The 19992-nt window shown below is 43.5% G+C and overlaps 1 protein-coding gene across 3 annotated transcripts; it reads right to left on the bottom strand.

The window, feature by feature from the left end:
- Positions 1 to 512: 512 nt before the first annotated feature.
- On the bottom strand, positions 513 to 14773 carry LOC147891411 (phosphatidylinositol/phosphatidylcholine transfer protein SFH6-like). 3 transcript variants are annotated; one of them, XM_087389856.1, is made up of 13 exons: positions 14536 to 14773; positions 13648 to 13928; positions 5562 to 5661; positions 4768 to 5034; positions 4211 to 4288; positions 3747 to 3848; positions 3555 to 3604; positions 3373 to 3472; positions 2871 to 2969; positions 2554 to 2688; positions 1724 to 1847; positions 1211 to 1602; positions 513 to 1111 (listed from the first exon to the last, which is right to left on the bottom strand). In XM_087389856.1, the coding sequence occupies exons 2-13, from the start codon at positions 13923 to 13925 to the stop codon at positions 818 to 820; spliced, it is 2019 nt and encodes a 672-aa protein (XP_087245982.1). In that variant the 5' UTR covers positions 13926 to 13928; positions 14536 to 14773; the 3' UTR covers positions 513 to 817. The 3 variants fall into 3 exon arrangements, with proteins under 3 accessions (XP_087245982.1, XP_087245983.1, XP_087245981.1); XM_087389857.1 differs by lacking the exon at positions 14536 to 14773 and having other exon boundaries at positions 513 to 941; positions 1040 to 1111; positions 13648 to 13943; XM_087389855.1 differs by lacking the exon at positions 14536 to 14773 and having other exon boundaries at positions 13648 to 13943.
- Positions 14774 to 19992: the final 5219 nt, after the last annotated feature.

The raw sequence follows: 19992 nt of genomic DNA, 5'->3' as shown, positions 1-19992 counted from the left end.
TGGAAACACAAGTTCAATAACTCAATATCCTATCTCCCTCAAAACCATGTGTTTGAACCCCCTCCTTCGTTTCTAAGCTAGTGGAATGTTGGTTATAGCATGTGTTAAGCCATTCTGCATCGACATGGTTGCAGCACATGTGTAGTATCCATTAGTAATGAAACTTTGCACAATGCTTGCTCTAAGTAATATCTATGTAGTCACAAAGTTTCTTGATGGTCCGACATAGTTTATATGGTGGGGCATGTGCAATGTCATTTCAAACATGCACTCCAACGTTAAAAGTTCACATAAATCACAATTCCATCTAGCCAGCTTAGTGAAACGTTGCAGGTATGAATTCCAAGGTTTGACTAATCTGAAAATGATTCTCCTTGCCAGAAAACAGGTATCTAGCATGTACACCTACCCACTACTAACATTAAAGATTTGAACGCACATATATTGGTATCTTCCATGGACACCAAAGGGGATCAATTGCCAATGACATAATACATGATCAACGTGAATAATTTGAATTAATAATCCAATATTATTGCAGAAAAATAGAATTACATACATCTGATAGATGTTTATTTGCTGATGTGTCATTCAGTATGACCAGTGAGCCCTTTATGAGAGTTAAATCATAAATGTGTTTTCTCGCATGTCAATATGACAGCTTGTTGTGTCTTCTCTCCATGCTTCTCCAACTGAATTTACATATGCTCACAAAAAGAACCCTACCATTAGGTCCCCTTCCGTAAAAACTACGAGTGAGTAAATTGTACTCCAAACATCCGTTTGAAAATTTGAATCTAAAAATGTACAGGGTCTTCTAAACTTTGAACAAGAATCCATTTTCTGTTGGCGATTCAGCATTATTGACCCCGTTCAAATCAAGTAAAAAATCTGTCATTCTATGTTCAAGTGATGTCTCAACACCAGAAATTTGGCTTTTTCTGTCATCGGTCCATTCAAATCTTTTCGTTAGCTCCTTGAAATAGCTAATGCACTCGGGGGGGAAAAGTAGCAATACAAATAAGGCAAAATTTCTCACCAACTTTTTGACTTTGGGTCGTTCAAGGCAATTGTAAATCTCACTTTGCTTCTCCAGCACAGCGTGGAGTGTCTTGAAGCCATAAATATTGAAACCATAATCGATCATCAGGGCTTGGCGAATGATTAAGCAAAATATTACCACAGATATACTGCATTCTAGGACCCATACCTTCCTCGTCTTTGCAAGCTCGAATTCCAGTTTTTCCATCCGCTCGAGAAATGCACTACTTAGTGTCTCTTTCATCACAGGAGGCGCATGTGCCTTGTGTAGTAAAACAATCTTTTCTTCTAGTCTGTCCAATCTCTTTCGCATGTAAGTAGAGCAAGCATCAACATAGAAGGAGGGGTAAGATGTACAAGGAAACTCTTGACTGAAGTAAGAAGAACCATGGCAAAAGGGCTTTCCAATAACTTTTTCTCCCTTCCCTCTCACATGATTTTCTTTACAATTGAAGCTACGCCCTATAAGAGTAAAAAGTGACCACACAGTTGTAAAGAGGGACACTAAAAATGCAGTAATTATTTGTACATAATGCCTTTCACGGAAACTTGTCGCATACCCTGCGATAAAGAGCACAGTAACTTCAATCAGGCAGGCCCACTCAAATGTTTTGAGCAAAGAATCAAGATGACGAGAATGTTGACCCTGCACCCAGATACGACTTAAGCAGAGTGAGGGCACCTTCGGATTGACTGGGTTTCCTCGTGACAGCCTTTGGTCCTTGGCCTCTATCAGCTTCTTTATCAACTGAGGGTATCACATTACTCCAGTACCCCAAACCATTTTCAGGGTGGGCAGTCTTGCCCTGCAACAACCATAATCACAAGCTTCAAACATCTTCATGCATTACAATGTTGTATGCATTACAGTGTTGTATAACTGCAAGACATCAAAATTTTAATACTTCTAATAACTTGAATCAAAAACAACAAAAGCGTGCAACTTCTAAAACACGTCCACTGAAACATGTTTGTCTAACATGCATGTGTCTGTGCTCTGCATGTGCAGCGTTCAAACCTTTAATAAGATTTTCAGAACTATAACTATGCATACTTGACATAAGTACAAATATATTAGAGCTAATGAGATGCTTGATTCCATCATTGTCATGCGAGCATGTGTGCAGCGCACATGCTTGTCACACATGTATGAGTGAATGTGAGTGCACGTACATGCATGCAGCTTAAAATATCTTCACATTGTTGTATATTTAATGAGGGATACAATTCTGGAACTTTGAATCTATCATTATTATGCACGTGCATATGCATATGCATGTTCACATTCACAAGAACATGTTTGTCACAGATGCATGGCCCCGGGGGCGCACACATGTCTGTGTGCGTGAACTCCAGTTTCAAAAAGTCCTGTCTTCTGTTGCAATGTTTTGAAAGCCACATGAACCAGCTTCCTCCCAATTGGAATTATTGCCAAGAAAACCAATGTGGATAATACATTATATAACCTCCAGCACAGAGATGGAAGCATCCAGCTTATCGCATGTCTCTTACCTCCTCGTATACAGGTGTTAACTTCTGAACATGAAAGCTGTGATGCCTGGTGGAGGAGACCATATCCTCCTTATCTGAGCCTGATTCACAAGTTGAAGCATCTACCTCTTTCCCCTTTAGAGAAGTCTCCTTTTGCTGGAACAAAAAGGCTATCAAGTCAGAAACCAAGCTAAGAATTTTCTAAATACTTCTGAAAGGGGGAATACAGAAGATAATGGTGGACAATAGCATTGTATCCATCTTTCTGCCATGACGTGGAACAAATTATATGCAGCCTTTGCAGCTTCCCAAATGCATGAAAGTAGGAACAGAAACACCTTAATAGGCTCTGCTAGTTTTGAAGAGAGAATATTTCCATCACTTGTTGATAACGTGACGATCTGGGTGGCATACTTCAGCTGCCCATCAAATACTGCCTGTGTAGTGTAAAGCAAGAACACGAGCATGTGTTTCTTATTGGGAAACATCAAAAGCAGATCGTTCTTAATCAGTGAACAGTCGTTACAATGATTTGTCAATGGCCCTTTTGCATCCAACAATAGTAAAAAAATATTACAATGATTTGTCAAAGTTAATCAGTAAAAAGTTATTACAAAGATTTGTTAATGGCCCTTTTCTATCCAACAATAGTTCATGAGTGTGCAGCACTACCCTGCCATTGTATTTGATATTTGCATTACTACCTGCTTATTAGGAAATGGCATTTCCCTAAAAAATGCAAACAGACTCATTGAATAGATATGTTTCTTGCCATAAAGGATCTACCTCAGGGAGATAAAAAGTGTCTCCATGGTTAACATTATGTTATTAGAGATTCACCTGCATGATTGCTGGTTCATTCCAAGGTCCCTTATCAGAATAGAGACATCCGCCCGAATCAGCACAGGTACAGACTCCTCCCAGAAAGTCAGGTAGCTGACTGCAGGAGACGATGCAGGCATTGTAGTATCAGACATGACAAAAGGGAGAAAAAAAGTATTCAATGGCAGAAATAAAGTCACCTTGCATCAATAACCCCCAGAAGCTTGCTCTGATATTTATTTCCAAGGACCTAAAATCGTAGGAAATTCTCGTATCAGACAAAGTAAGGCTATTCACAGAAAATGGAGCAATGCAAGCACAGACATATTCTACTTAATTAAAAATTGGCAAGGGAAAATACAACCGTACAAATTCTTAAAACTCTGGCTTACATGGATTTTTGTTGAGGTTTTTGGGTCTAAAAAAGCTTTTATCGAGGTCCACAAGAGCTTGAATCCTGGACCCGCATTCACAATGAACATTTGGTGCATTGTCTGCAGAAAACATGTTCAAATAATATCTCAAATATTTGTAATCAAGTACAGATAAGATGCCACCACCAGTGTACCAGAAAGGGAAGCTTTCATGACAAATCTTAACCACAAAACAGCTAAAGCATGAAGTAAACCTCTAGAATGACATGCTTCTGTGGGATCAAAAGAGGGGAAAAGAAGCTGTTTGAATGTGAATGTATGTCTTGATATTGAAATTGTGCAGAGAACAAGGAGCCATGATATTCATTGCAAGCCAGAAGATAGCCAGTATCTAATGGCACCTTCCTTCCGGCTAAAGATCCACTTTGCTACTGTAAGATCCCTTGAATGGACAATTTCAAAATCATGCAGCAGAGCCTTACCTCTGGATAATTATTAGCATCAATTTTGTGGATCTGCATAACTAGCTCGTGTGCTGTCTTGCTGAAATTCTTCAAACCCTGTACAAATACAACGGGTATAAACACCGAGTACGTTCCAATACAAACGAGCCTGTTATAACTGAATCACAATCCAATGGAAGGAAAGTCAGCTCAATCGCATCACAACTCTGTGATCAAGATAAGGATAAAGCAGTTAACCTCCTCACTGAAATTAACCTGGAAAAAAACTACTTTATGTAGTCTACCTAAATAACGAATAAAACAGGCACTCATCCTCTGTGAATAGAACTGTGAGTGAACCAATGCCCAGGTAACATAAAGTAAAAGGAGCAGATGATGAGAAGCATGCAAAATCCCCTTTAAACCAATTAATATGTGAACTTTGTCAATAAATCTGGAAAAATGAAGTAAGCACAGTAGCAATCAGATGAAGTCAATGCTTCCTCATTCAGCATTCAAATTGAAGTCCATCTATCTGCTTGACTAGAAATTGGAAAGAAAGAACATCAGAGAATCATAGAGGATCAAAGCCATACCAAACCCGCCACATCCAATATCGTAGTTGTGGAGTCTATATGCCGCTTCGCAGCAACAGAACATGCTGGAAATTTCTTAGTAAAGGATTTTTCAAACTCTAGAACATGATATCTCAAGTATCTATCGATGGTTGTGACCTGCATCAGTCTATTTGATTCAACTTTTCCTAGCCGCTCAATGTAAACGGGCCTTCCCTCTTTGTCTACTCCATGGTTACCATGTGGATAAAATTCCTTCACATCATCAAGCTCTTTGAAGTTAAATTCCTGCACACATACCAAAGGTCGGTCACTCAAACAATTGCAGAATACATGCGATAGACCTAAGTACCAAGTCCCAGCAAAGCTGGACTTCCAGGGCAGTCCACATTAACAATACTTGTAGCCTTGAAATAATATTATTTACTGCAATATCTTTCACATCATCTTTGCAACACTGATTTCTTAGCACACCAGGGAGAACGCTGCACTACACAAAAGCCTTTATTGGAGGAAAGGAAATCAAACATGTAAGAACATAAAAAAAATAATCAGGCAGCCTAGACCTGGAAGGAAAGCCTCAAGGTCTGGCATCATTTCTGATGACACAACCCTGAACTGAACCAGCCTCCAAAAGGAAGGATGTGCCCTCCCAGAAAAAGGAGAGGCAAAGGGGAGGGCGAGGAGTACTATGCCTAGCTAAAAATGTGGACAACTTAGAGTAATAGTTACAACCTTGATGTCAAAATTTATTTCTTTAGCATTCAACTGGGCTGGAAAACTTTTGAAACCAATATTAAATTGAATCAACCCACCTCCACGATAGTATCTGCACCAAACTCTTTGCGCCATTGAAGCATATCTGCCCACATCTGTTTTGTTTTGTCCATATCAAACTTCCGTGCTTTAAGAAATCTGGGCAAAAAATAAAAGTGATCAATTTCAAATACTTCAAAGCTTGCCATTGCTGCTGGTTGCAACAATCCAATAGCTCTTCCTGACTTTGCCACCAAATAAGGCTGTGTGTGCGCTGATGCGTTCTTTCAATCTGTAAGGTGGAGTCCTCATCATTTATAAAAAACACACAATACAGCCTTGACTCAACAGAGAAGATATTCATCAGTGGAATGTTCGCCCCACTTTTTCCAAAATCAATTAAGAAATAAAGATTTCATATTGAAAAAAGTCCAACATCACTTCTATAGGCATTTATTAGATTTGCAACGATGGCCATGCCAGCTACAGTTCAATGAAACAAACTTGCTTCATGTTTGATGTATAAAAGCTCAGTAGTATATACTTTAAACAGCACTACAATAATAAAAGGATGGAATTGCTACTAGCATGAGACCAAAATGGTCAAAATCCCCAAAGAGATATTACAGCCTTACCCCTCAAATATCAGGCAAAAACCACAGGAACTCAACCAAGGGATATCAGTTCAACCACCCCAACAGTGAACATGGAATCTTAACTCCCCAAAAAGAGATTGCAGCCTTTCCCCTCAAATATCAGGCAAAAGACAATGGAACTAAACCAAGGGATATCAGTGGCATCTCAACCACCCCAACAGTGAACATGGAATCCTCTTAGGAGAGAACTTTTTGTATAGATTACAAACCTGAAAGTTGTTGACTCAACACTTAATTTTGTTGACTCAAATAGCACTCTCCTCTAATACATACATTGGAGCTTGCACTCAGCTGAAGTACATTCAAATGGATGCTTGAAAACTAAACAATGAACAACTTCTCACCATCTTTCAAAATGGCTAGCGGTTGTGGCAGGAATATGAGAACTCAGATAACCATTGATGGATGGCAAAAATAATTAGCCTTTTCTTTTCATAAAATTCATCATCTTTCGTAGCTCCAAGATCCATCTGAAAGCATGCTTGACCCCAGCTTCTGAGAGCAAACGCTTCATGTTATCCCTTCCACAGTAAACTCCTGTACAAGCCTACCAGCCCTCAAGGCAGTATTTCACAAAGCATATGGGGGGTTTTATTAGGTTGCAAAACCTACCTACTCCCCACACCTCCTCGCATGTAAAGTGGGAGAGCCAATCTTCCAACTTTTTGCCTGTAAGAAGCAGATCAAGCAACCTCTTCAGCACACCCAGCAGATACGTCATTGTGAGGCCTTTCAGATTTATCCAGATTTCTGTCATTAATTATCTCTACGGCTTCAAGAAAGTAGAAGACCTAGGCAGTTCTCCAATCTTTTCTTGTAAATCTCTAATGCGAGTCTTGTTGAAAAGGTCACCTCCCCATCTGTAAGCCCCCATATGAGGAGAGCGTGGGGGAGGCGTACCTAGGGCAGAAAATGCCCAAAGAAGAGAGAGGGGGCTGCCACATTGGGCAGCACCTCACAAGAGGAGTCATGGTGGCTACACCAAATGGAGCTCATGGACGGAAAGTTGGCTATGGTTATTCAGCCTGGATCTGGCCGGGCAGAGGCGGATTTGGAGCAGCAGACATGGCGAGGGATATTAAAAGTGAAGGCACCTATAAGAAGGGTGTCCATGGGCAGGTGAAAGACCTACAGCAAGGTGTGGCAACAGCACATTAGATGGCAAGGAAACAGAGGGGCTGCTGAAACCAGCCTCAAGGCTAACAAAGGGGTGGTAGAACATTAACCAAACAAAAAGCCTTCACAATTAAATACTCATCAAACACTCCACAGACAGAAAGGGGGACCTAAAGTGCTCTGCTCAAACACAAAGAGACAGACTGGCCCCAAAGCCTTGGCGCCCCTTTCGGTATTTCTTTATTAATTGAAGAGTGCCACAAAGAGATTACACCGTGAGTACCAACTCACATGCATTCAGTGCTCTTCCCTCACTCCGAGGCATCAGTATCACAACACATTAGCCCTGCGGGGCTCTGCTATCACAACCATGTGACCATTGGCATCCATACTCAGTGCAAACACCTGCATTTAACCTGAGAGCGCCCTCTAGCAGCCCAAACAAGGCCACACGCTCTCCAGACAATCAAAAGTGTCCACTGACTCACTGGAATACCCAAACAATGGGTGAAAGCATCATTGAACAGCCCACGGAGATCAGACACATGATCATCCTCTGAAAGCATTCATTGTAACTGTTCTGCCAAGCAAGTCTCTTCAAAAACACAGCCCAATGCTCATGGGCAATCACTAGAAAGGCATAAGTGCCCCCTTTTACCAACCAAGAGCTCAACCAAGCTCATTCACGAGCTATTTGCACACCTTCATGGACTTGGTACCTGCCTGTCAAGCTGAAAGGCACTTTCACCCAGCCACTTTGGCAACAGTCCATAATCAAAGGCAAATGGGAGGCTACCGTACAGCCCATACAACCCCAAAGCCAACAACACCTCATAGCCCATGGCTGTCAAGCAGCCTGTATTCTATGCACAGCCCGTATGCAATTGCCCGTACAATTTATACATACCAGCCCGTACAGCCACATTAACTGTCCACATACAGACTGCCCCGTACAGTCCTTACTGCAGCAACAGTACTCCATAGCCCGTACCTTCTGTTCAGCACGCCACTGCCATCCGTACCAATGACCGTACGGCTCCGTACCAGCAGCAATAGCTCTCTGCATTAATTCCGTACTACGGGCATTTAATTCCCTGCACTGTCCATACAGCTGCATTCATTGCCTGCATAGCCCTTCGGTACAATCCGTAAGCTATCAGCCACCTGCACGTGCGATCACCTATGCAAGGTAGCCGTCTCTTGCACGCACATTACCGTACACAGCTTTGGATTAGCTGCAGCCCTCCGCGTGAGGTCGTTCTCCATGCTTGATTCCTCGCGTAACACCTACCTTTTTCCTTTTTGGTGCGCCCGTCACTGTTTTTCTTCCCCAAGCCTCTTCTAAGGCCTTCCTTTCCAAAGAGGGCCTTGCCAAAGTGAGGGATCTAGGAGGATCAAAGCACCACAAGAGAGACATAGGGTAGCAAGCACTCAATCTATTGCAATCTATATGTGATCAACAATACAGGATAGGCTTCTTATATAGAGAGAGCCCTTAGAATAGTCAACACTCGTGGGATCCTCTGATCCACATCTCTCCTTGTGGATGTCCTCGATCCACAACCTCACATCTTGTAGTCCACATCGTAGGGTGGCTACTTTAATACATTCCTATACCATACCTTAGCCTCTAATATGTGCTCATGGCACCATATCTCAACCCATGCCTTGGGTTGCCCCCCCTAGTGGGGCCTCTTTAAAGGCCAACCAATGACCAACTTGAAGCCTAAGGTTTTTGGGCCCCCTGTTTAGCCCTAAACCTTTCAGTTGCCCCCAAGGCACAATTGCCTAGGAGAAACTTGCACACCCACATCCTGTGACATTTGATTACCGGGGTCAAGGCCAGATGTGAGCATCAAACTCATGCCCTCGTGACAGGCTACAGTGGGCAGCACCCTGCCCTTCATAGAGCCAAGGAGCTCGCTGGTCGGCCATCCTAGTCAGCCATAAGGCCCAACACAGAGCCCCAAAATAGGGGGGTGTGGAGGGGGCCAGCCAATCAGCTGGCACACACATCAAAATGGGGGCTGGGCCCCCATTTATAGGCAATTTAAGGGCCTGCCCCAGTCGGCTATGAGCCAGACTGCGTCGCCATAAGGAGGCAGGCCAGTCAGTATATATGAGGGCCCTAGGGGCCTATGAAAGGAGCCCTTTGGCACGGCATTCATTCATTCTCAGGAGCAGCACTTCAGGGAGCAGGAGCAGCAAACCAGCAACCTATGAGCCTACATCCAAAAGGACACAAAGGCTGGAGAGCTGCAGACCTAGCTCGGCAAGGCTGCTGCCCACCTAGGCTGATACACAAGCAGTAAGGTGGAGAGGATCGTTCAGGACAGAAAGTCCACATGAGCTCGAGGTGGAGCACACGGGCTCGAGTCTAGAGATGGATGGCAGATAGTAGAAGCATCTTGTGGTAAGATCAAAGGACCACGCTCTTGTGGGACTTTGGATCTATATCTCTTTTGTATTGTGTCCATAGCTTTGGATGGAAATATACATTATTTTGGTAGCTTCTATATCTGGCTGGATCATTGTCTATTGATGAGTCTGCACATCTATTTGATGCGCATATGTTAAAAGAAGTTTGTGATTCCACACCCCACACACACTGTGTGAGCTCTTGGGCTATTCTATCAGTCTTCCTCTGTGCGTACCCTCTGTTGGTCAATTTCTAACAGGTCTGGCAGTAGGGACATAGTTGGCCTTCTGAGGCCTCATTAATGATTTCCCATGATGTTGACAAGAGGCTGAGTAAAATTTGCTACGCTATTTGCACATGACACTATTTGAAACATCATAGGCAGCATATCTATGTAGCATAAATAGCCCTGGAGGGGCTTCAAGCATACATTGCTTGTGACACACACTGACACCCTCTCAATTGTTGGAATTTTAGGGGTCACTTCTCCACCTATGAGCCCCCAAACGAGGAGGATATGGGGGAGGTGTACCAAGCACGTAAGGTATCTGAGGGAAGCCATGTGGGCCAAGAAATAGGAAGCCACATGGGTTGATTAGAAAGAGAGAGAAAGAGAGAGAGGTAGCGTGACGGATGCCACGTGGGCAGCTAGTACAGATTATGTGCCTACATGGAAGGGCTGCACGGATGCACTAGATGGCCCAGGTAGAGGGCGGACAAACTGGTGGCAACAGGTTCTGGAAGGGCAGTATAAAGGGCTAGTGCAGGGCCTATACATAGGCAGCTAGAATAGGACCCATCAATTAGAGCAGCAGAGATCAGTCGGCAGAGCTAGATGGCCCAGGTAGAGGGTGGACGTACTGGTGGCAACAGGTTCTGGAAGGGCAGTATAAAGGGCTAGTGCAGGGCCTATACATAGGCGGTTGGAATCACAGTACATCAGGGTCAACAGTAAGGTTGACCTGGTCAGGTTACGCCAATCAGTTTGTGGGATCTGGTCAGCAGATTAGGTTGTCGAACTCCACCTTCATGTCATGCTTGACCAAAACACTAACTGAAAGGAGGTTCTTGCAAAACTTTGCAAAATGTATGGGGTGAATGGAATGGTATCAATCCGGACCTCATAGTAGGTAGATGTATAGGCTAGGCTTTCCCCTATCGAACCATCTATCCACATTGTTATGTAGGTGTCAACCCTCTAAGCTCTGGTCATTTGGGGCTCATGAGTGGGGCATTGACCCTATATATCTCCAACAAGATGGTGAGTATCCCCACTGTCAATGTACCATTCGTCCTCCGCAGTAGAAACAAGTGCCACCTCACAGACCTCTGCAAAGAGTAACTCGTCCTTTGCAACATCGTCAACTCTTCCTTTGGATTTGCCCAAGTAGACTCAGACTTCTTTGCAATGTTTGCCTGCTTTCTCTAAGAATCCTTGGCATAGTGCCCAAGCTTCTGACAGTAGAAGCAATTCACTTGTCTTTTGTCTTCTTTTGCCTATTCTGCGAATTGGATTCTCCTGTGGACTTAGAACCCTTAGTGTTGTTCTTTTTGCCCTTCTCTTGGACACCAATGCAACTTCATTGGCCCTTTCAATCAACTTCTGCCTCATCTCTTCTTGAATCAGCAAGCAGCTCACCTCCTCAAAGGTTAGCGGTCTACTCCTCTTACCAAGAGTGAGCACCATGACAAAATTTTGGTAAAAACGAGGAAATTGGTTTGGTAATGTTACCGCTAACTCCTAAGCATCCAGCTTGGTGCCAACTGCAACCAACTGATCTTGTATCCTATCACTAGATCTCTATCACTAAGTCGTAGAGAGAGGAGTTGAGTAGAGAGACGACTTGATGATAAGACCCATCACTGGATCTCCATCACTATGATGTAGAGAGAGGAGTTGAGACTGAAGATTGACCACATGGGTCAGACTCTGGATCTCGTATTGGTCTCAAAGGATCTCCCACACGGTTGTAGCCATCTTAGTAAGTGGTATTACAATACTCACTACCATCATCCCAATGATAACCAGCACTTCTGCATTCTTCTCTTCCCATAAAGTCATCTCTTTGACCTCAGTATCATCATTATCTCCAAAGATCTTCTTCTTTGGTGTAATGGAACCTGAGATTGGAGGCTTCTCCAAGCCAATCACAACCTTCCATAGTTTCTGCGCCACGAGCTGGGTCTTCACCTTGAACTTCCACAATGGATAGTTTGTCCCATCAAGCTTGCTTGCTTCAGTAAAATTCAGACCTGCAAGTGACGCTGCCATTTCTACCAAAACACAAGCAACTGCCTTCCAAACACACTATCCTATACTCCACACAAAGCTCTGGGATAGGAGAGAGAGAGAAAGAGAGAGAGAGAGAGAGGAGCTGTCTCTAAAAAGCATGCTGAATAAGAATGCTATGTCGACACCTAAGGCTCTGATACCATGTAGAAAAGAGAGAGAGAGAGAGAGAGAGAGAGAGAGAGAGGATTTTATTTCAGCAAGACAGAGTGAACTTTGGACAATAAGCTCACTGTCCAGTTCCCTAAGACTGAAAGACTGTAATTGAATGCAGTAGTGGTGAGGGGGAAAGGTCATGGGAGAGGCTGGAGTGGAGGGCCCTTTATAGGGGCTGGAAGAGACCCCAGGGCAGCCGACTGTACCAGATCTGGGCCAACCCAGCCAGTCAACCATCCGTCAGTCGACCAGCCTGCTGCTGGCCCTGCCCTATATAATGCCCTCTAGTAGGGTCACAGTGGGGGCTGCTGTATTGCAGCCTCCAGCAGCCTTGGCTGCGCCAAAACATAGGCTCCATGTTCTCCCAGCCCTGGCACCTGCTCTAAATCTGAACATAATAATACCATACAAAAAATCCACAGGCAGCCCAGAAAAAGGGGGCTCACAGGCAGGTGCTGCCACATGCTTTCGTTTTGCCAAGAAAGGACACAGTAAGCAAAGTATACTATCTGTCAGTCTACTTTCCAACTTCTTTCAAGATCCGATGGCTTCGCTGATGCCATTACCCAGCCTTGGGGGTAATAGCAAGCTGGATGGGAGCAACTACCAATCGTGAAGATCTTAACAAGCCACATGGTGGCTAGGAAGATTTAGAGGTGGCCACAGGCAAAGAGCTGAATCCAAACATTACAACACAAGCCATTCGCTTTACACAACCATTCACGTTTGAGGAAAAGGCCCAATGCTCATGCAAAGAAAGACACGCAAAACCATGATGGGGGCAACAATGCGTAGGACAAGGCCTTTCTTGCTTCAAGCACAGGAAAGGCAAACAAGGGCAAACCTGGACAAGGTAAGTCCAAGGCAGATGGTGACTCTTCAAGAGAGGCAAGGGACTCTTCAAAGAGTGGAAGGAAGAAGATTAGTCAACAGAAGGAGGAGGATGGCCAGCCCCAGAAGGCATAGCAGGGACATCCCCAAAGTCATACTCTGAACCGTGAAAACATTCCACACGCATGCGCATGCACACATGCACACACTTCAGTTTATACCACCACCTTTTGGTTTTACATTCTTGGATGCTTAGCAAGGTATCATCATCAATTAGGGTACATGCCTAGATTCACTAACACAATGAACCTTGAGGGAGAATACCTTTAGCTAGAAATAACCTCTCTAGTCTTGGTGACGCAATCCAGAGGGCATACAAAGACATATCCGGACTCGAACAATTATAAAGCTGACAGTAGGATGGCACACCATGTCATGGCATGTTACTGCCACTTGTTTGCGACCTACTGGTTGTACATTGCCGTGAGCCATGGGGAAAATATTCAAGTACGAGATGCCCTTTGCTCAGTCCAATCTAAATTTATTCTACCCGATGCTACGACTTCTTTCACAAGGATTATAGCCTGTAAAGTAAATTAACAGAACACCACGGTATAGCAATAACTCTTAACCTTATCTGAACATCCGACCTATCTTTTAATAGATTACAACGGTACCTCAGTAGAAGATGGTAGTCGTCATGCTTTGCGGGCAGCAAATTCTCCGAGAGAAGTACTTGACGGAAGGCATCAACGACCCTCTGTTCCTCTTCATCACGAACGTCCTCTATGGACACAGATTGTACACGCTTTCTCCTTCTAGAATTTTTCATAGGAGTTCTGAACTTCTTGGAGCCAATGATGGCTTTGAAAGCCCCCATCCTCGATTTTGACCTTCGTTCATCATCAGTATCTCTTTCAAAGTCTGATTTTCTTTCCCCAAATTCCTGCGCCATAACCTGCTGATTACACATACAGATAATCGCAAGCATCAACAAAGAGTTCCTTGTGCAAGAATGCAGGAAAGAAAAACCTATCTGCAGAACAGAGAGGCATATAACAGGGCTTTCCCGTAATTAATAGAGTTGTCAAACAAAAAATTTGTCTGAAGTATAAATTCCCTCTCTAAAAAGCAAGCCTTTCTACACGAACCAAAAATGACCCAGGGCATTTTCAATTGGGCAGAATTTCAACTGAGTTATGCAGAGCTGACACAAATGGAAGGAAAGTTATGCTAACGAAGAACACCATATGGTGGGGCTAAAACATGAGTGAGAAGTCACACGGGTACTTTCTGCTGGAGCTAAAGACAGTGGCCCTATATGCATAGACGAGATTTCAAGGTAGGGGCACGCAGGTACAAGAGTCCAGTCTTTCCTGTGTTGGAAGGTCGAGCGAGAAAAAAAGGAATCGCCTTCTGAGCTAGTGGTGCATGTTCATGATGAAAAGCGAAAGCTTTTGGCCCTGTCGATGAACAAGCCGATTGTAGAGCGCCTGAGCGAGCAGAAAGGTTATTCCTTCTGGAAGAGTGAGAGAAGATATGGTCCTGTGTCACTGAAAGCTTGCCTTTTCCTTGCTTCCGGAACAGGAGAAGTACTTTGTCTCAAAGAGCAGTCTTGAGAAACATAGTCGGATGCTTTTCCGTTCAACGCCTACAAAACGAGAGCTCAACCTTCCGGCGATTCGACCTTTGTCAAGGATGTAGCGATGCAGTCTGATGCGTCGAGATGCGTCGAATGGGTCGAGTAAATTTTTGCACTCGAGGGGAAAATTGATTGCTTGGGTAAGTGTGAAGAAGAAAAGAAAGGAGGTCTGAATCGGATACAGAAGCTTTGACGGAAATTGACGTTTAGCTAGCTGAAGGTGAGGATTTGTTAAGGACGTATTTTCAATTCAATGGCATGACCGTTGCATATCACCCACCATTTTTTTTAAAACAAGATGAATTACATTCAGCAGACCTGTTGTAGTTTAGGCAAGGGAGTGGTCTCACAATAGATGTAGTTGGTTCCTTGTAGTAAGTGCAAGTTGGAGTCTTTGTTGACCCAAAATGTGGCCGAGTGTGGAGCTAGTTATTGTTGTTGGCACGTCAATAGTTGTTTCATGTTGTGAAATGTTGAAGTTCATTGAATGAAGGACCTCGCTTGCTATAGCAATGTTGAAGTCACCCACAATGTAGGTTGGCAATGCTAAGGCGACTAGGCATAGCAACTTCTCAAGTACTTCAAGAAGTGTGCTTGTGTTGGCTTGAGGGGCCTGTAGACATTCACACTGGCAAGTATGCCGCTGTGTGAAGCATGAAATACTATGAGCAAGCACTCCACACCTCCTTCATAGTAGAATTCCTCTCATGCAAGGGCAGCGTCATTGTGGTAGTATGTGGCCGCCCCCAGGCCTTTGTTCTCGCATGCATGCTGGAATCCTTGGATATTAGTTTCATGTGCCATCAAGATGTGAAGCTCTTTGGAGGCAAAGAAAAGCGGCGGCAAGCATACTTTTGCATGCGTAGATGTCATTTTTGTGTGTGTGGAACAACCTTGTATTGAGAGATTGTAACAACAATGTGTTTGAATACATCTGCTTGAAATCTATTTGCTTTGCTGCCCAGGTGCATGTTGTTGCACACGGTGCAATTTCTTTGAGGACTGTCATATCCACTTTTATGTGTTTATGTTCCAATGGAGAAACTAAGTAGAGGAATGCGGGGTCACGGATGCGAGACAACACTGTGTACACCAGGCCATGTGTCTTAACATGTGAAGGGTCAAAGGCAAGAGAGTCCATTGACAAGCTCTATGCACAATGAATTGTCCTTGCTGCATCTGGCTGTATCGAGAACCGGTACCTGCATATTGTGTTTAGGTGGTTTTTACCTATCTAAAATTCATGTGCTATGTGGAGAATAGGAGTCCAAGGTGATGGAATGTTGTCAGTGTACAAGGATAAGTACGCAGTGTGAGTTTTTTTCCCCCTGTCGGTATTAGTGAGCTGGACCCAAACGACTGGGGCTTCTTGCCCAGGTCTGCATCTGTGAAAACTCCCTCTACATCGTTCATGAGCCCATCAGAAATATCTGGATTGCCAGAGCAAATCTCGACAATGCTGTCGCGCTTCAAACTTAGCTCAATATGCAAGCCTCCTACTACGCTTGTTTGTCCTCAGATGCGTTCGTGTAAAAGAGATGGTGAACTGGTTGCTTTGCAGGGGGCCATCAGTAGTATAGTCGTTTAAGATGCTCGATGTCTTGAGTGGTGTGCTTAACAACGTGTATACGATAAGTTGCTCTAAAAATATAGAGTTTTCTCGGTGCATTGGTCTTGTCAACGCATAGCACATCACGCTGTCAGTCCACACTGAAGGTGCCATCGCGAGTGCTGTAGGTTTGGAAGAGAAAACCCAAGCATCCTTTGTAGGGCTAGCTGACACAAGTCTCCACAAAAGATCACGTCGAGACTGCCGAATGGATGGTCGTGGTTGTGCTTAATCTTGTGCATGTGCATGTCGCATGCTATGAATGTCTTAAGAATCACTAGAGATATCTTGTCAATGACAATGAGTTTGAGGTCATTTATATAAGTGGACAACGCCTGGAGCATCTCCGTTGAAAGGCTTTTGTATGCACTTGATAGTAAAGGCAAATAAAGCATGGAATGTATTGTAGGCTACTTTGCTAATGTAAGCCAGGAACAATGCTTTCGGCAAGTTTGCGTCCAAGGTTTGGTTGTGCAAATAATGTCGCAAAAGAGCCTGCACGAGAAGAAGTAGCATGAACATTTTGCTGGTGCCAACGTTGCTGGACAAGAACAAGCAAATCAATGAGTGTTCCCCCAAGCATTATTTTAAGAGGATGTCCTCGATCAAGAGATTTTGTTCCTTATTCAGCATGTGGTGTGCATGATGGTATACTTGGTTGATATGTGAAGTGATGGATGGAGTGGAGGCATCTTATTTGATGAGACCAATTCTCTTTGAAGGTCGAACTCATTGACGTTTTCTTCTTGAGGGCCACGAGACATGGCCATGGATGAGGTAGGTGAAACATGAAGTCCTGCCCACAGGCAAAAGGTGCTTGCTAAATTTTGACTTGTACTCCTGAATTATTTGTTCTTGTACGTCGTGCATGTCATTCCGATGGGCAACTCATCATCGAGGCTAAGCTCACGATCAATGAAAGGCAAGTAAAGCAAGCAAAGCTCACGACAATGGCTATTGGGATCTCTTGCCTAGCTATAGTTATTAAAACGAATCACTTTTGCATGTTTAAGTTTTTTGGAGGCTTGCCCATGGCTGGAATATCCACTAGTGAATTCAATTGCTAAATGGATCCATTTATTCTAGCTACACCTACCTTTTGAGTAGTAGGATCCAATGTTTAGGCGGGCTATTGTTGATGTAGCAAAATTCTCTAGTGCTACTTGTTAGAGGCAAGGACAGTGACAAGTATACCGCTTGTTGTGCGCTAATGTGTTGTGTTTTCAATATGGCATTTTTGACTTTGCAAACTTGTTTGTTTGCTGGTTGCAAGCATTGATGGAAAGCTTGTTTCATAGCTTCAGTTGTGGCTTCGTCCACCTTAGTCATGTACGAGGTGCAATATGCTGTGGCTCGATGTGTGTTCTAAACAAAGTGAATATCTATATTTGCAGCCCAAAGTTTGGACAGTGTTGGGTTGATATTGTTTGTGTAAATATCTTTTAGGTGTCTCTTGATGAAGAGCATAGGTTGTGTGACATTGTATCATATTGCATTTAAGTACTCTTCTTCTAAAAGTGTTAGCGTGTCTAAGAACATGTCAAAACGTTGGAAGTGCATGCAATCATTTTCCAAGGCATGACAAATCCGGTTGTAGTTGATCTTCAGGGTGTGTCTAGCTCCTTTGTCTTCAATTGGTACTAATATTTTTGTTTCTCTCATTGGTGGCTGGGGGAAGTGAAATCGACAATCTTTATGCCTTTTCTCACATGTACTCCTATGCTTTTGCAGTTGGATGTCCTTCGGCTCACAGGCAAACTTTGAAATGTATGTGGTTATGTGCTTGTTGACAAACTCCTCTATTGCTTTGTTAGGTGCTTCGCCATGGATTGGTGCATTTTCAATCCATAGTAAACCATGGTCATGCTGGCTACCTCAATTTTGGAACGTGGTCACAAGAAGAAATCAATGACCTTGCCTAAGATAGTAGGGTCTCTTTTTAGTAGGCATTTCATAGCTTGGACTTGTGGACACCTTGCAGTTGTGACGGGGTCAAGGTGAATGAGTTCACGAGTGGCGATGCCATCAATGGGAACTGATGATGATCCCATGGATGCAACCAATTTGTGCAAGCTTGCAACAAGGGGTTCCCACATCTTCTCAGCAATAGGTGAACGCATGACCAAAAAGGATGGGGCCCCCAATTGGCACAACATTGCGAATAGGTTTTTTTGCAGTTTGTGCTTGTAGTCAGATGATGTCAGTATGCAAATGAAGTCACAAAAGCCTATGTGCGACTGCAAGAGGCACTCAATGTTCGTGTCTTGGACAGCATCTCTTACAAGGATGGTCTTGCCTTGCAACTTGCCTTTCCTCATGCTAACCCACGTGGATGAGAGAACATGTGCAACTAGTATTTTCGTTGTTTTAAAAAATTGATTCTCTATTGAACGGCTAAACTGTCGGTCCTTAATAAGCTCCCAGTGGGCTATGTATTGGTATGATGTTCATTCGGGCAAGGCATCTTGTCTTGGTTGCCCATAGAAGATTGTGGGGAAAGCAAGCTCTTCGCAACGCTTCTCTTTGAAAATGCTCAATGGGATGAAGCCTTCAAAAGGTGCGACAGATATTGTTTTGTCCTTGAAGTCCCCCACGTTGTTGCACCATGTAGACGAGCACAACATTGGCACATGCAAGTTATCAATTGACCACAATTTTGAAAAGAATGACAGTCTGTTTGCCTCATTCAAAGAGGAGATATTCCAAAAATAAGACCTAAATGTACTCGACAATAGCTCCACGATTGAAATTGCAAAGAACAATCTTTTCACACCCCAGACTACTTAGCAAATCCAAACATAGCGGTCATTCGTACTCCAATTTCAACCGTCAGACTATGTATCAACCCTCAAACACAAGAACGATACTCTTTGCAAACACTACGAGTAATAAACTCTTGCACAGTAGTCGAACCTAAGAGTCAATCACACTCCATTATGAAATTGCAAAACCGAATCAAGGAAACCCAAGTAAATCACAACTATCGACCTTTTGTGTAGGCCTCCCATGCATTAGCTTGGGATGCCTTTTGGAGATCTTACTTAGCACTCTTATTAATCGCATAATTCTTCATAAGCACATATTTTTTGGGTAGAACACCAACATAAGTAATAAAAGTAAGAGAACTCATAGTACTTGTTCCAGTTTGTCATTGGTTAGTTGAGATGGGCAACTCGTTGCACGAGGTTATGCATGCACAACAAACAATCAACCTCTGAACCCCTAAAGCTAAATCAAAATAGGCCACGTAGAGATGAAGGCAATTGCTCATGGTTCATGGTAGAATTTGCATCATCACTATTATCCTCAATGTCCTTGCCCGTAACCCGTTTCAGCATCTCTGCAAAACGATGCCATGAAGTCGGGGGCAAAAGACCGAAGTAGAAGTCATGAACAAAGTCCAAACTGAGAAACATGGAATGAAAGAAAATTTTCATGAAGAAGTCACATGAGTACACTATGCTAGAATGCATTATTATCTATTTCCATCGCCTATGATTTCATTTGTATACTTGACCTCGGCATGCAATGCCTACCTTGGATATTCATTGCATGCAATATCAACCCTCCAGAACAAAATCTGAGCACTACAGGGCCGAATTTTTTTGCAAGCGTCTCTCCTCCACAGCTTCCCCCTTCAAAGAACTACACAACAACATACTAAACAAACAATCTTCGCCTCATAATAGCATAGTGGCGCTATAGAGCCGCATGCAATCTTATAGCAAAATATTCCAATCGTGGGCAGACGGCTTTCTCCATGAGCCATGC

Source organism: Dipteris shenzhenensis, chromosome 18 (genome assembly GCF_047967505.1).
Source record: "Dipteris shenzhenensis isolate YYH24624 ecotype China chromosome 18, Dip_SZ_1.0, whole genome shotgun sequence".
In the NCBI taxonomy this organism is placed as follows: Eukaryota; Viridiplantae; Streptophyta; class Polypodiopsida; order Gleicheniales; family Dipteridaceae; genus Dipteris; species Dipteris shenzhenensis.
Note: the sequence above shows the minus strand (reverse complement) of the source record. Positions and strands in the feature narration are given on the sequence as shown.

Coding starts and splice junctions, on each gene's coding strand:
- LOC147891411 (XM_087389855.1), bottom strand. CDS start 13,943: ATGTGTAATCAGCAGGTTATGGCGCAGGAATTTGGGGAAAGAAAATCA. Junction 3,849..4,210: donor ATGCTAATAATTATCCAGAG/GTAAGGCTCTGC, acceptor TGTTTTCTGCAG/ACAATGCACCAAATGTTCAT. Junction 1,112..1,210: donor AGCTTGCAAAGACGAGGAAG/GTATGGGTCCTA, acceptor TATGGCTTCAAG/ACACTCCACGCTGTGCTGGA.